Raw genomic sequence first — 14348 nt, 5'->3', positions numbered from 1 at the left:
TGAGTATCAGTTCTGTACTTTTTTGGCTTTTTTCCTTCATAAATCTCAGTGTGCCTTGCTGGTTTTCTTTCCTCTGACTTTTCCTCCCCTTTGTGGCCTGACCTGCCCCTCTTCCCTCCAGGTGTAGATATATGTCACCTCTTGTAGAGCTTTCCCTGTCCCATGCCCCCAGTGCCTACCTCCACCCAGGAGAAATCATGCTCCGTTAGGTGAGGGTCCTGAGAAAGTGAGAATGGGATCCACGCATGTTCAGCCTTCTAAGGACAGGAAATGAAGAGAGCACGGATACAGTGCAAGAAAGGAAGTGGTTTAGCACATGAAATTGGGCTGCCTAGTTGGGCATTCTCATCCAGCACCTTCAGACTTGCCTCTCACATCGCACAGCTGGGTCACACAAACTTTCTTCAATCAAACTTGAAAAGCACCAGACTGGATCTGCAGGATGTCAGTGTATCCCTCGGAGAAAGGTTATAAAGACTGATATTAAGGCACTGCCACTCATATGTGAGCTTGAGCAACGAACTTAACCTCTCTATGCCACAGTTTCTGCCTCTGTCAATCGAGGGTAATAATAGTACCTGCCTCATAGATTATTGGAAAATTTTTAAAAATACTACATTTAAAGTGCAATATAATATAGTGGTTAAATACGTACACACAGCCAGACTGCCTGTGTTCAAATCCCTGCTCCATTACTTAGGCAGTCTTTCTATTCCTCCGATTCCTCGTCTGAAAAGTAGGGCTAAAAAAAAAAAAAATAGTACCTATTATGTTCTCAGTTAAAACAAAACAAAACAAAAACCCTACTGTTAAGCTTTTGAAAGAATTACATTAATTAAAGTACGTAAAATACTCTTTCCAGTGTCTGTAAATAATAAACACTAAGTATTAATTACTATTGAAAGACTTAGGTATGGGTCTGTCATATAGTATGTACGTAAGAAATAGTTACTATTTTACAAGGAATTCCAATTTTTCAACAAAATTCTGTAAGTGGAAAGGAGAAAGGATCATAATTTTAAAGAGAGGAAAGCATATTAAAGCCACATTGTGATGCTGCCACCGCCCACCAGAGTAATTAAAATGAAAATGAGAATACTAAGAGCAACTAGAACTCTCACATACAGTGAGTATAAGTTAGTACAACCACTTTGGAAAACCCATGTATCTATTAAGGCTGAACTTACACACATCCTTCCCCCAGCAGATCCACTCCCAGGTGCATATACGCCCAACAGAAATGCATGCTCGTGTGCACCATATAATATGTAACAAGGGACTTGATAGGCAAAAACCGGAAGTAATTCAAATAAATTCTGTAGGTTCATGAAATGGAAAAAAGAATGGATGAATTATAGCTATGCATGTATAACAAATATGTGTAAAAGAAGGCAGACACAGGAGTGCATACTGTGTGGTAACCCTTTTTTTTTTCAGTTCAAAAATGGCAAAACTAATCTATGCAGTTAGAAGTCAGGATAGTGGTGACCCTTTGGCAGGAAAAGAGTGATGGGATTGGAGCCTGAGGGCACTTCTGGGGTTCTGTTGCTTGATCTCATTTGATGTTTACATCAGTGTATTTTCTTTGTGAAAATTAATTCAGGTGTAATGCTTATGATCTGTGCATTTCTATCTATGTATGTTAAACTTCAGTTTAAAAATTTATACTAAGTCAGAAGGCTTGAGAATTTTGGAAATGATAGTTCACTCTTTCTACTTGCCAATCTTTCTAAAATTAAAGATTTCATACTTTTAAAAAATATAGGTGTTCACTACAACGCCTGAAAATTAACCAATCGGGCTTCTAACTGTCTTCTTATGTTGTGTCTTCAGGGCTGTTAAAAAATTTTAAGAGCAGCAAATAAGTAGCTTGGGCACTATACTTTGAAATAATTATTAGTTTTCATTTATCCTGTCACCTCACTTACATTATTACAGATTACAGGACCTACAGATATAAGTTATATTTAAAACTGTGGTTTGGAGCTAGAATCAGTCTTTTGAACCTTTCTCGGAGTGATACACTGACATCCTGCAGATCCAGTCTGGTGGTTTTAAAGTTTGACAGAAGAACATTTATGTGATCCAGCTGTGCGTTGTGAGAGGCAAGTCTGAAGGTGCTGGATGAGCGTTAGTTGTAAGTGACTATGCTTATTGCTTGAGCATCCATGGCGCTGTTTTAGTAACTTAGTGAGTTTCGTCTTTGGGTGGAATTTGTTTTGTTTAGTCTTCATTGTGCCCAGATTGATGATTGAAAACCTTACACTTTCGCAGAACATTGCTTCGTAGCTCTTGCCTTTTCTGCTATTTTTATATCACATGAATCATTGCACGTTTAAGCCATCTGGAAGGCCTGAATGGAATGAGATAAAAGCCCTCATCACTTAGATTGACACTTGTAAAGCTGGTATTCATTCAGAATTTATTCCTGATTATCTTTTATATTTTGAAGTCTTCAAACTTGATTTCAAGATGGTTGCTGACATCTTTGAGCCAAAAGTAGCTCTGATTCAGTTTCTTGTGGTTGAACACTGGGGTCGAAGGGAGGTTTTCTGGTCTGTGTCATCCAGAAGAATCTGTTAGGGACTCAGTTCTAACCCTACTGAGATAATAGGAACAGCAGGTTCCACTCCTGTTTTAAAAGTGTGTTAATTTAATTAGCTCAGTGAGCCATCCGGTTGGGCATGCACTTCATAGAGAATAGGGAAAACATACGGTTATTAAATTACCAGATGAATACTTCAAAATAAGTGTTTTTTTGAATGCTTAGAATGTGTCACACCTGTTAGATATTTGTCAAAAGTGTTTCTCAACATAACAACTTTTTTAAGGATTTATTGGGGGAAAAAATTAGATGAACGCGAGCCTGGGATGTTGCAGAAGAGATCATGACTAAAAAGGCACGCTGACGCTCACTTACACTCTTTCACTTTGTGAATATACACAGATCTAGCATTTATGTCTGTGTAGTTGATTAGTCAGGTTCCCTTAAAGCCTTTCCCAGTAGATTTTCTCAATGCAGCCTTGCTCTGGGCTGTGAAAGATTGGTTTCTCCTATGATAAAGTTAGCTGGAATTGCGGAAATGAGGGAGGAGAATACAGAGTAAGAAGCTTCTTCAGTTTTTAAGTGCCCATTGTCACTAAGTGTCTCCTCTTCATAAATAATATTAAACTGCTTTACTAATCCAGTAGTCATAAACTCTGGAACTAATAGAGGGGTGAAATATTAAAATATCCCCTTATTTCTTGAAATGATAGACCAGTGTTCTCTACAACTAAGTACAATAGACTCATTTTCAAAATGGAAAGATCTCAATAATAGAAAGCTCTATTAAGAATCTAAGAATAAAGGTACTATTTTTATATCTTCAGTTATCCTAATGTATCTCCATGTGATCTTGGGCAAGTCACTTCGTGTTTTTGTTATCTTCCTTTTTCTTTTTTAACTAATGTACTGTAAATATTCAAAAGACCTAAATTTTGTTTGTAAACTATAGCATTTTGAACATAGTTATCTATCTTTGTTTTTTCTCTTTGAAGAGACAACTGTAATTTTTGCTTAAAGACACACTGAGAACAATTGGGATGGGGGAGGACTTTAACTATTTTTACATAATTCTTGTGAAGTAATTGTCTTTATTTTTTATTCACTGTTGTTTATTTCTTTGCTTAGCAGACAGAAGGGGGAGCACAGACAGACGGCCAGCAGTCACAGACACAAAGTAGTGAAAATTCAGAGAGTAAATCCACTCCTAAACGACTGCATGTCTCTAATATTCCTTTCCGCTTCCGGGACCCTGACCTCCGGCAGATGTTTGGGGTAAGTCTCTGAAATCCTTTTCTGGGTTTTACGGTTCAAGTATAATTTAATCCACCAGATATATAATTAGTCATTAATACTTTAGCATAGAACTGCAAATTGATTGAGGAAGATCCTACAGTAAATCAGTCTTTTCATCAGAAACTCTTCTAGCACCTGTCTATTGTAGACATCAGCCTTGCACGTTCTCACGTACACAGGTGATGGTGCGACCCGGTTTGCTTGGGATGTGAGACTTTCAGTGACAAAATCAGGACAAGATAGTAATCACTACCTTTCAGAGTGTTATGAATTAAATGAAATAATATCTGTGAAAGCGGATAGTACCTGTGTTTTGTTTTTACTTCCTTGCTTATAATTCAACAGTTTCAAGACCATATCTAAAATCAGGCATAGGGGGTTAGTTTGCTACCTCGGCTGTGTTCTCGCTGTTTACTTCCTCCCAAAATCACTGTCATGAAAACAAAGTGTTGTAATAGCCAAGATTTAAGTGACTGGGAAGTGAATGACTGCTGAGAATCTTAATTTTTTTCTAGGCACATGTGTTGTTGCCTGTTTTAATTTGACCAAACTCTTAATTTGAACTAGGACTAAGAGGTAATGGGGTTTTTTAAATTTTTATTAGTATCACTGCCTAGAGCTTCGTCAGAAAAGCAAATGCCCTTCTTTATGTCTTGACTGGCCACTTCATGGTGACAAGACCCTGGAGCAAAATTCTGTCACAGCTGACTACCCAGATATGTTCGACACTGAAGGCAAGGCCAGGGTTGAGATTTAATGATTTTCGTTTGAAGTACTTGAGAGAGCTTTTACACGGAAAACGGTAGCCAGCTGGTCTCCTTCTCTACACAAGAGACAGCAACAGAAGATAGGAAGGGAAGCATGGAGAATTTAAGTTACATTTAAGAAGAAACTTCCTAGGAGTATGAGTTATTAGGTTCTCTACTGAATTACCAGAGGTAATGTGGAATCTTAATCTTTGGAGGTCTATGAAAATGGAGTACACACTCATCTGTCCGAAGTATGTTTTCTTTTAAGTCAGAAATAGTGTCCATTGAAGATCTGCCTCGGCCAGTTATCGGTGATTTCTTAAAATGCATGGCACCCTTCCCGGAAGGCACTAAGTGCAAAACAATAAAATTTTCCCTGCAGGGGATACCTGGTTGCCCTGTCTCCTTCCACGTGGTTAGAAGGACAGTGGCATCAATAAAGAGCAGGGATTTCAGACTCCATTTTGTTTCCATGTTATTAGCTCTATAAACTTGACGAATAGCTTTGTTCAGCCTCATTTTCCTTAATCACAATAGGAAGGCAAGCCTTACTCTGGGAAGATATTATAAGGACACGCTAGAAAATGTAAAAGAAAACAAATTCTAAAACACCAAATCTTAGTTTTATAGGATAGGCATAGGAATAAAATAAAATGCCCTCCTACCTAAAATCAGATGTTTTCCTTTTTCCTTGATTTTTCTAATTTTCTGTTAAATGATGAAACTGGAATCAAGCCCACAAGTCTTACTCTAGAAAATGAGCTCTTAATACATGTTCTTTGATAAAGATAGTAATAATTCAGTCGAGTGACAAAGCATGGTTTCTGTTTCACTCTTTTCATTTTTTAGTTTTTACACATTTCTCAAAGTCCGGTTTGAAATTCAAGCTAAATAGATAGATAATCGGGTATATGAATCCAGTACTCAGAGGGAAGTGTGAGCCAAAAAGATATCTGGAGATTTACTGCACATTCCTTCAATGGAGTTCATCCAAGTATTGATTAAGACAGGTAGTTTTGTCACCTTATATGCACGTCTCCTCCAAATAACTACTGTGTTTTGTGTATGCTCTTCTGGTCAGCTGTTTAGCTGCCTAACAATAGAATTATTTAGGCTTTGTGCTTTTTAGATTTGTTTGATTTTTCAAATGTTAAAATATTTAATTACAAAAGAAAGGTATTATTTAAAATATTCTTGATGATGTTCATTGCAGAAAGATAGAAGTGGCAAATATGTAGAATCATCCATAATGTCCATGAATGTTTAAGTACAATGGAAAATAACATGGAACCTATAGAAATAACACAGATATATATTGACTTGGAAAGTTATTCATAGTATATTAAGTTAATAAAATAAAATAATGTCTGGAAACATTGCTTTAACGATACATGCCTAAGGAAAAGCCAGGAAGGCTGTGCACCCGAACGCTAAGATGGTGGGATTACAGATCTTCATTTTTTTGCTTCCCCTTTTCTTTTTTGTTTATATTTTCTAATTTTACAGTGAACAGATTTACTTTCATAAATTAACAAGGGGGGAATTAAAACAGCCTTCAATAGTGTTTCTTTCTACTTAGGATTTACTTCTTAAAACTGAGACATTTGAAAAATTAGAGATGTAGTTGGGAAAATCCCTAGTATCTTGCCCATGTGAAGAAGTGTGTAATCGGGTAACTCTGCAAATCTTCTGAAAACAGTTTCCACAATCTAGAGGTGGATTATAGATGCGTGAGTGAATTGAAAAAGGAGTGAAAAAGGAGAAATTATCAGCTCAGTGATGAGGAAAACTCAGAAACTGGTATTGGGACCTACCAACAGATAGAAACATGGAAGTTATTAGGTTGGTGCAAAAGTAATTGCGTTTTTTGCAATTATTTTTAACTTTTAAACCACAATTACCTTTGCACCAACCTAATAAATAAGTAGTTAAAAAACAAAAACACTGTTCCCTTTTCAGAAGAAAGTGAAATATGTGGATAAAAAGCTGACCATAAACAAATGTTTTTATTTTTGTCTCTGCAGCAGTTTGGCAAAATCCTAGATGTAGAAATAATCTTTAATGAACGTGGCTCTAAGGTAAGCTCCATTTCAGCATTAAGTATGCTTAGTTTCTTTTTAGTTATGTTTTATTTTAAACAGTAAGTAACCAGAAAACATAAGCTGTTTTTCAAGCTTGCAGAAAGTATCCCAACTATCTGACTTGGATTGGATTATCTCTAAAAATAAGCTACCACATGGCCAAACTTTATCCTAATACTTAAACTGGGAGAGTGATGGGCTAGAAGCAAGAGAAGTTTGTTTTGCAAGATGAAAAAAGTCTGGAGATGAATGGTGGTGACGGTTGCACAACAATTTGATATTTTTAATACCACTGAACTATATACACTTAAAAGTGGTTAAGTTGGTAAATTGTGTTACATATATTTTACTACAAAAAGAAGAATAAACATTTTTAAATTTAAAAAAGGAAAAAAAAGAGAGAAGTTTGAGGGAAGAGTGTGGTGGTCAGGAAGAGAGGATGTAGGAGACAACAGTCCTTTATCAGACTTAAATTTGGCCCAAGCTTCTTACTTAAAGGCAGAGAGAGAGAAGACTAAAGAAAGTGAAATTCTAGGAGAATTCTAGTCTTTTAAAATCAAACTTTGAAACACCATACTTAGAACAAATTGAATATTTCAGTTATTCAGTTGACTTGCTCCCTCCTTTGAATAAATTTTGACAAGGCTTAAATACGGAGAGTAGTGACTCGGAAATTCACTATGAACTGACTTCCTCCTTTAAGTTATACCCAGATAAACAAGCTGCAGAGTGTAGAGTCACTTCGATCACAAACACAGTGAGTTGATTTTTTTTTTTTTTTTTTTTTGCTTAAAAATGAAGTAAATTTGCAATTTGATACATGTATTCTCTTCTAAATGTGTTCTAGCTAAGAACTGAAATTTTTAATTAAACCTTATTTTCCTTTAATAATTTTACTATTTTAAATTCCCAATCTACATGATTTAGAATTTTTATGCACTAAAGTAAGCAGCAGTGGTTTTAGGAATGAGGGAGTGGTAAAGTCTTACCATGGCGTTATGAAAGAATATTTGATGAACTGAATTTCGGAAAGTTTTATTTGAAAGTTTTCTTCCTCCTCAGCAAATTAAATACACCCTGCAGACACTATCAGCTGTGGCCAAGCTTATAAATATTTACCTTGCTGTGTTCAGCTCTACTTGCATTTTTAGGTTAGACCAGTTTTTGTATTAATTTTCATTTGGTCAGCTCTACTGAACTTTGAAAATAGCCCTTGGCTACGATTAAATCTCTAAGAATGTAATTTATTCACTTTATTTAACTTAATATGTATGTTGCTTCAATTTCTTATTCCAAATTCACCATACTTTGGGAATTAATAACAAATCTACAGAGTTGTATTTACCTGCTGCCCCCATCTGTACTAATACAAATGTATGTACTGTTTTAATGATCCTGACCACTATTACCTTCCTTTATAGAATGCATCAACACTAAAAGTGTTTAACTCTGACCGTAATAACTATTTTGTAATTATTAAAGAGGTAATTATACTTTAAGCTTCCAGTTTTCAGTTAAAACAAAAAAGATTAATATGCCTATACAGAATTTTCTCCAGCACTTACTTGGTAAGTAGTTTTAAAGTGAAATCTATTCAAGCTGTAACCAATAAAGCTATTTATGCTTGTAATTAATTTCCTCACGATGGATTTCTATTCTTTTGTTGTATAGTTTGCTTTTATTTTTTTTACCTTTTTAGATACAAGGTGGAAAAATGACAGTGGTTTATGAGAAGCATGTGTTTGTAAAATGAATGTGTGAAGGTTATTGATGACACTGTTTATCTAAAGTAGCAGTTTAAATGTTTTTGGTTTTTAAGTGTATGCATTTAAAATATCCTTAACGAGACACTAACAACCAACCAAAAGCCCAATGTAATTTCATCAGGCATTGAGGACTTGCTCCTTACCAAGAAAATAATTTGATTGAATTCTTGTGAAGCAAAGGAAATTGATCTTTCTTAAGGCTTCTTTCATTGACTTCAAGGATTTGCCTACTACCAGAAATTTTTAAATTTACCCAATCCAATTGCTTCTCCCCTGTAACTTTCGTTTTAAAACAACACAAGCCTTCCTTTTCTCTTTGGGGAATGAATCTAAAAGCATCTGCTACTTCTCTCAGCTTGATGCTGTGTCCTCACTGCCCTGTTTCTTTGGGCTGCTGAAGGATAGACAAATATTACTAATTGGTATATGTTTTTAAAACAAAGCACAGAACTTGGAATTGTCTTGGATCTGCCTTCAAGGACTGATACAAGATCTGTCTTCATCCTTGCCCTTCTTAACTGTTACCTCAAGTTCTTTGCTGGAATGGGTTCCCCTGGAACCGTTCTGAGGCTTGTTAATAAGAGATTTATTTTGGAGTCGAAACCTAGATGCCTCTTCTGGGATCCACTTAAGATAAATTAACAAATGCTTTTCTTTTTGTGAATTAAGTTTAGTTTCTTATTTCTTTTATGTTTGGGGTTGACTATAAAATTACAATGCCTTAAAAGGAACCAGAGAAAAGGAGACTTACGTGGTTCTGTTGTTTAGTTAAGAGTTATTCATAGTTAAGAGTTGTTCAGTCTTTGAACTGAATGCTTTTCAGGACAGAAATTAGCTTAATTGAATTTTTTTTTAAGCAGTAATGGAAAAACTAGTCACAAAATAATTCTGAGATAAGGAATACTTACATGTAAAACAGTATTTAACCAAATGGTTCCAAACCAAAAAGCAACTCTTTACCATGTCTTATTTTTTAATGAGCGTTTTGGCCCAAGGTTTTGCAATATACCCACTTCAAAACATAGGTGAACACTGTTATGCTTCCGTGCCCATCCCTTTCCTGCCTGCCAATATTGTACCTTTCCAGCTTGCCTGGAAGGCAGAATTTCTGTGCTCCGGGAAGTAATTGTTTCGATGTTGACATTTTTTTTCCTCCTTTGCCCTTCATATTCTGGATTTGGTTTACCTAGATTATGGGTTGAATATATATCACTTACATGTATACACATGCGTACATATATACTTAAATTATTTCATGTAATTTTAAAAAAATCTTTTTACTCCTTTATAAAAACATAAAGTCAGCTGTATCTAATTTTCCGTGATTCACTGAAACAAAGAGAGACTATTCTTTTGAAAATGTTCAATTAGGATATATGATGAAAAATGGTACCCCTTGTCAAAAAAATTAACTAATGTACTCAAACAGACTCTAGAAAATGATTATACGGATATGTTTGGCTTTACTGAGTCTCCAAATTTCACCAGTCATGACCAGGATAATGTATCAGTAGAGTGGCCATCTGTTCTGGTTTAGCCAGGATAGTCCCAGTTTATATTCACTATCTTAACATACGTATTAATAGTGTCCCCTTCTTTCCTTAAAGTGCCAGTTTGAACAATAAACTATATTGTCACTCTCCTTATAGATCCTTTGAGTAACAACTTTTAAAAAGTATCTTTTTAAAAACCATTATAAAAAGAAACATGGTGTGTACTGAGAAGTAGAAGGAAAAAGCACACATAGTTCAATATTCCTAATATTCTCACATAGGATATTAAACAGAACTCTAAATAATGGTCACCTAGTTCAACCCCCGTATTCTTGGCCTTGCGTTCTCTGCCGGACACTTCTAATGACTAAGAACTGGTTGCTTTTCAAAGTGTATTCTATTGTTGAAATTCAGACCTTCCACCATCGTTTTCACTATCACCCAGCCCCACAACAATTTGTGATAATTATCAAGTTTATTCAAGAAAGAAATGCGCAGATTCTAACATTTCTATTTTCCATCAAGTTTTGTCAGCATACTTTTGTATAGTTGTCGCTGGAAGGGACGAATGTATTATAAACACGCAATGTATAGAAGGTGAAGAGTTTCAGACTGTGCCAATGATTAAGTTCACTACAGGCCTGCAACATACAGCCCAGCAACAATTATTGGTATTTCTAGCAAGTTTTTAGTTGATGTGTTCTTATTACTCCTCAGGTGGGTTTCTGGAATGGTGGGGATCTGCGTTTGGGCTAGGCTTAAATTTAGGCTGCAATTGGGGAAGATAACACCTCTCCATTCCAGAGGTTATCTCCTGCCTATTTCCGTGGCTTTTGATTTCATGAAAAGGGGACTTACTTATTTCTTCCAAAATACAATCAAAAGACTGTCTCTGAAATTGCACTAAGTTGGCCTTTGTGATTTTCAGTAAAATTTGATAGGTAATGCTGAGGTGAAATGTTTTTCTTTATACTTAAAACTGAATTAACGGTGCATGTTTTTCCAAAGGACTTAGTTTATTTCCTTTTGTTACCATTTATGGGTTTTTAGTTTTATTTTTCTTTTACGTATTTTTTAATTTCTGTGTTCTGGCCACACCCAGGAGAACCGTCTGCTTTTGATTTCTCCCTTAAAAGTTACATGGTAAATTTTCTTTCTCATTCTTCTGAGATGGGAAAATTCAGAGATTATACAAATTAAAAAATACTTTCACAATGCTCATCCTATTGCTTGTTATTTATTGCAGTCTGAGGCCAGACTAAAAAGGTGACAGTTATTCGGCTCACATATGCCCTTGATGATAAATGGACGTCAAGGCAGGCGATAAAATTTTTGTCACACTCGGAAGAAGTTTAAACCACCATCATATACCTCATAAACACCCCATTCCGATTTCCAAAAGACGGCTAAGATAGCTGGTAATCACTTTTGTAAAACTGATGTGTTTAAATTATTAGCATAGAAGGGCTTTGGGAACTGAGAACTTAGGTATGCATATAAGGCATATAGATCTGCATTGGCCAGTACAGCATCCATATCGAGCACTTGAAATGTGGCGAGTCTAAATTGAGACGGGCTTTAAGTGTAAAATACATCCCTATTTCAAGGACTTAGCACAAAAAAAGAATGTTAAACATCTCCCTAATAATGTTTTTATAATGATGCCATGTTGAAATGATAATGTGTTGTATATATTGGGTTAAATAAAACATATTATTGAAATTAAAATAACTTGTTTTTACTTTTTTAATGTGGCTAGTAGAAAATTTTTAATTATATATGTGGCTCATATTGTATTTCTGTGGGACAGTGCTGAGGTTGACAAACATGTCAACATTTTTTTAATTAAAAATAAAAGTTTACTTTTAGTTTATCTGTTCACGTTCTTTACATACCTGAAATACTCTGGGTAAGAGGTTGAGATTAAGTCTTAGTTTGACTTTGTAGTTATTCAAACTGGCTTTTATGTTTCCCTGTTTGATACATCGTATGATCATTTTAAAGCTCTTCTAAGGAATATGTGTTAAGTTTAGACATAATTTTATTAAATTTTTTTTCGAAGCAAAAGATCTAAATGACCAAACTTAATATGAATTAGATTTACAAAAGTGAAGGGACATTAAAACATAATTTCATGTAAGTATATTTTCCTATTAGTAAATTTTTAAACCTAGATAATCTGTGAATATCCTTAGCTCAATTCCTGGCACATTTTCAAAAATGCTAAATTTTGTTGGAAGAAACAGGACATTAAATTTTTTTTCAAACTTTATTTGAATTAATATTCTTGTAACCAAATTGTAAATGTGGTAGATAACTAGCAAGCATGAAGTTAAGTTGATAGAATATCATCTGTTCCAAGTTTCAAGACGAGAGAAAAGAATTTGAAAACAATACTTTAAAAATGCTGGTTATACTTCTTACCTTTCTAATCACAGACTGATTCTAAGTGTATATATTAATTTCCTGGTGCTTGTGAATGAATTAACCACAAATTTGGTGGCTTAATACAACACAAATGTATTATCTTACAGTTCTGGAGGACAAAAGTCCAAAATGGGTCTCACTGGGCTAAAATCCAAGTGTTGCAGGACTATATTCCTGCCTGTGGATCTAAGAGATGATTGACTTCCTTGCCTTTTCCAGTTGCTGGAGGTGGCCCACATTCCTTAGCTTATAGCCCTTTCCATCTTCAAAGCCATCAATGGCCAGTCCAGTCTTTCTCAGACTGCTGCACTCTGGTTCTGACTCTTCTGTTTCCGTCTTTCAAGTATAGGCACTCTTGGGATTACATGGGCTCACCTGGATGATCCAGGATAATCTCCCTGTCTCAAGATCATTAATTTAATCACACCTGCAAAATCCCTTTTGCCCTGTAAGGTCACATGTTCACAGGTTCCAGGAATTAGGACAACTTGGGGTGGGGGCATTGTTCTGCCTATTTATCTTCAAAGGAAAGAGGAAATCCCTTGCCTCTGTTTCATGTCAGGAGATCCCAGGTATCAACACGGCCTCGTCCTCCTCTTTCTCGAGGTGAAGATGCCTGTAAAGATTGCTTTATTTTCATACCTTTGGTGTCTTGATAAGCATTGCCTTGGGAGTATAAGCACCTTTCTTTATGAAACACTTTTAAAGCATTTGAAAGTGAAATTTTGTTCCAGACTTAAAGTCATTATTGAGAAAAATATTACACAAGCAGACTTCAAGGTTAAACTTGGTCATTTGCTGACTGTAAAATGTCGCTGCTGATGATACCACCCTGCAGTTTTTTGGATATGCAATTCTTGTGTCCAGGTATTCTGTCAACACATTCCAGAAAGGAGGGTCATAGGACGCATTTGGCAATTAGATTTGAAAAAGAAAATTGGAAGGATTTTAGGACTAATGTAGTTTAATAAATAGAATACTGAACTTAGATTTCAAAGCTTAATTTCTAATTTCCTTACCATGAGCTGTAAGAAGCAGCTACCGTGTTTCCCCGAAAATAAGACCGGGTGTTATATTAATTTTTGCTCCAAAAGATGCATTAGGGCGTATTTTCAAGGGATGTCTTATTTTTTCATGTACAACAATCTACATTTATTCAAATACAGTCATGTCATCTTCTTCTGGAACATCGTCATAATGTACTAAATGCGTCCATCTGTCTGACGGTCGTAACTGGGGCTTATTTTCAGGGTAGGGCTTATTTTCAGGGAAACACGGTACGTGAAAGGAAGAAGGCCTTGTTGATGCTCTGGGCATTGTTGGTGCTTGGGTACGTAACCTCAGTTTCTTTACCTTCAAAATGAAACCAGCAGATTTATCGTTTCTATCCATGGTTGTATTTAAAAGATAAACAACTATGTATGTATGTATATAGATCGTCATAATGCTCAAATTAAAAGCCTAGTTTAGCCTCCATGTAATCTGTTATACAAGTACTAATTTATTAATTTCACCAGCTGTGACAGTCAGTTGGAATGCAGTTTATAATACTTCTAAAATGTGATATAAAAATTCATCACTATCTGTGGCCTTTCTCAAAAGGTTTAACTTTCCTACTGGAGGATTCTCCAGAATTGGAGAACTGGTTTCCTGTCTTCACAGATCTAGTGTCAATGACATATGGTGTGATTTGTTAGTAACTTGCCCTTGTATACCTTGAGTTGTCAAAGTGGTCGCAACATATTAATACTACAATTTGTTTCTGAAAAGATGTTCCCATTGATATTTTCAACACGTTGACATTTTTAAGGGAAGCACTAACTAAAAATTACCCATAATATTCCAAGCAACATGCGTTTAAAATTTTCTGTCAGCTTAACATTGGGCTTTCTAGAGTATTTGTGGTGACATCCAAATTGACATAGACATAATCCATTGGAATCCTCCATGGATCGCCACCCAGCCATATAATCATTAGCATGGAGTAATCA

The 14348-nt window shown here is 35.5% G+C and overlaps 1 protein-coding gene across 47 annotated transcripts in view; it reads left to right on the top strand.

Annotated features, from left to right (window-relative positions):
- RBFOX2 (RNA binding fox-1 homolog 2) overlaps window positions 1–14348 on the top strand; it is a 257051-nt gene that overhangs the window by 211420 nt on the left and 31283 nt on the right. For 38 of the 47 annotated variants that reach the window (XR_012494103.1, XR_012494102.1, XR_012494105.1 and 35 more), the window contains 2 exons: window positions 3674–3820; window positions 6615–6668. Coding sequence is in view for 43 of the 47 variants with exons in the window: in XM_074326289.1 (XP_074182390.1) it covers window positions 3674–3820; window positions 6615–6668 (201 nt within the window). In the remaining 4 variants the exon portion in view is untranslated. The remainder of the gene's footprint in view (window positions 1–3673; window positions 3821–6614; window positions 6669–14348) is intronic. The other 9 variants (XM_074326301.1, XM_074326304.1, XM_074326285.1 and 6 more) reach the window with 1 other exon arrangement.

Source organism: Rhinolophus sinicus, linkage group LG02 (genome assembly GCF_036562045.2).
Source record: "Rhinolophus sinicus isolate RSC01 linkage group LG02, ASM3656204v1, whole genome shotgun sequence".
In the NCBI taxonomy this organism is placed as follows: domain Eukaryota; kingdom Metazoa; phylum Chordata; class Mammalia; order Chiroptera; family Rhinolophidae; genus Rhinolophus; species Rhinolophus sinicus.
The sequence above is the reverse complement of the archived record's forward strand: the minus strand, read 5'-3'. Positions and strand labels throughout refer to the sequence as shown.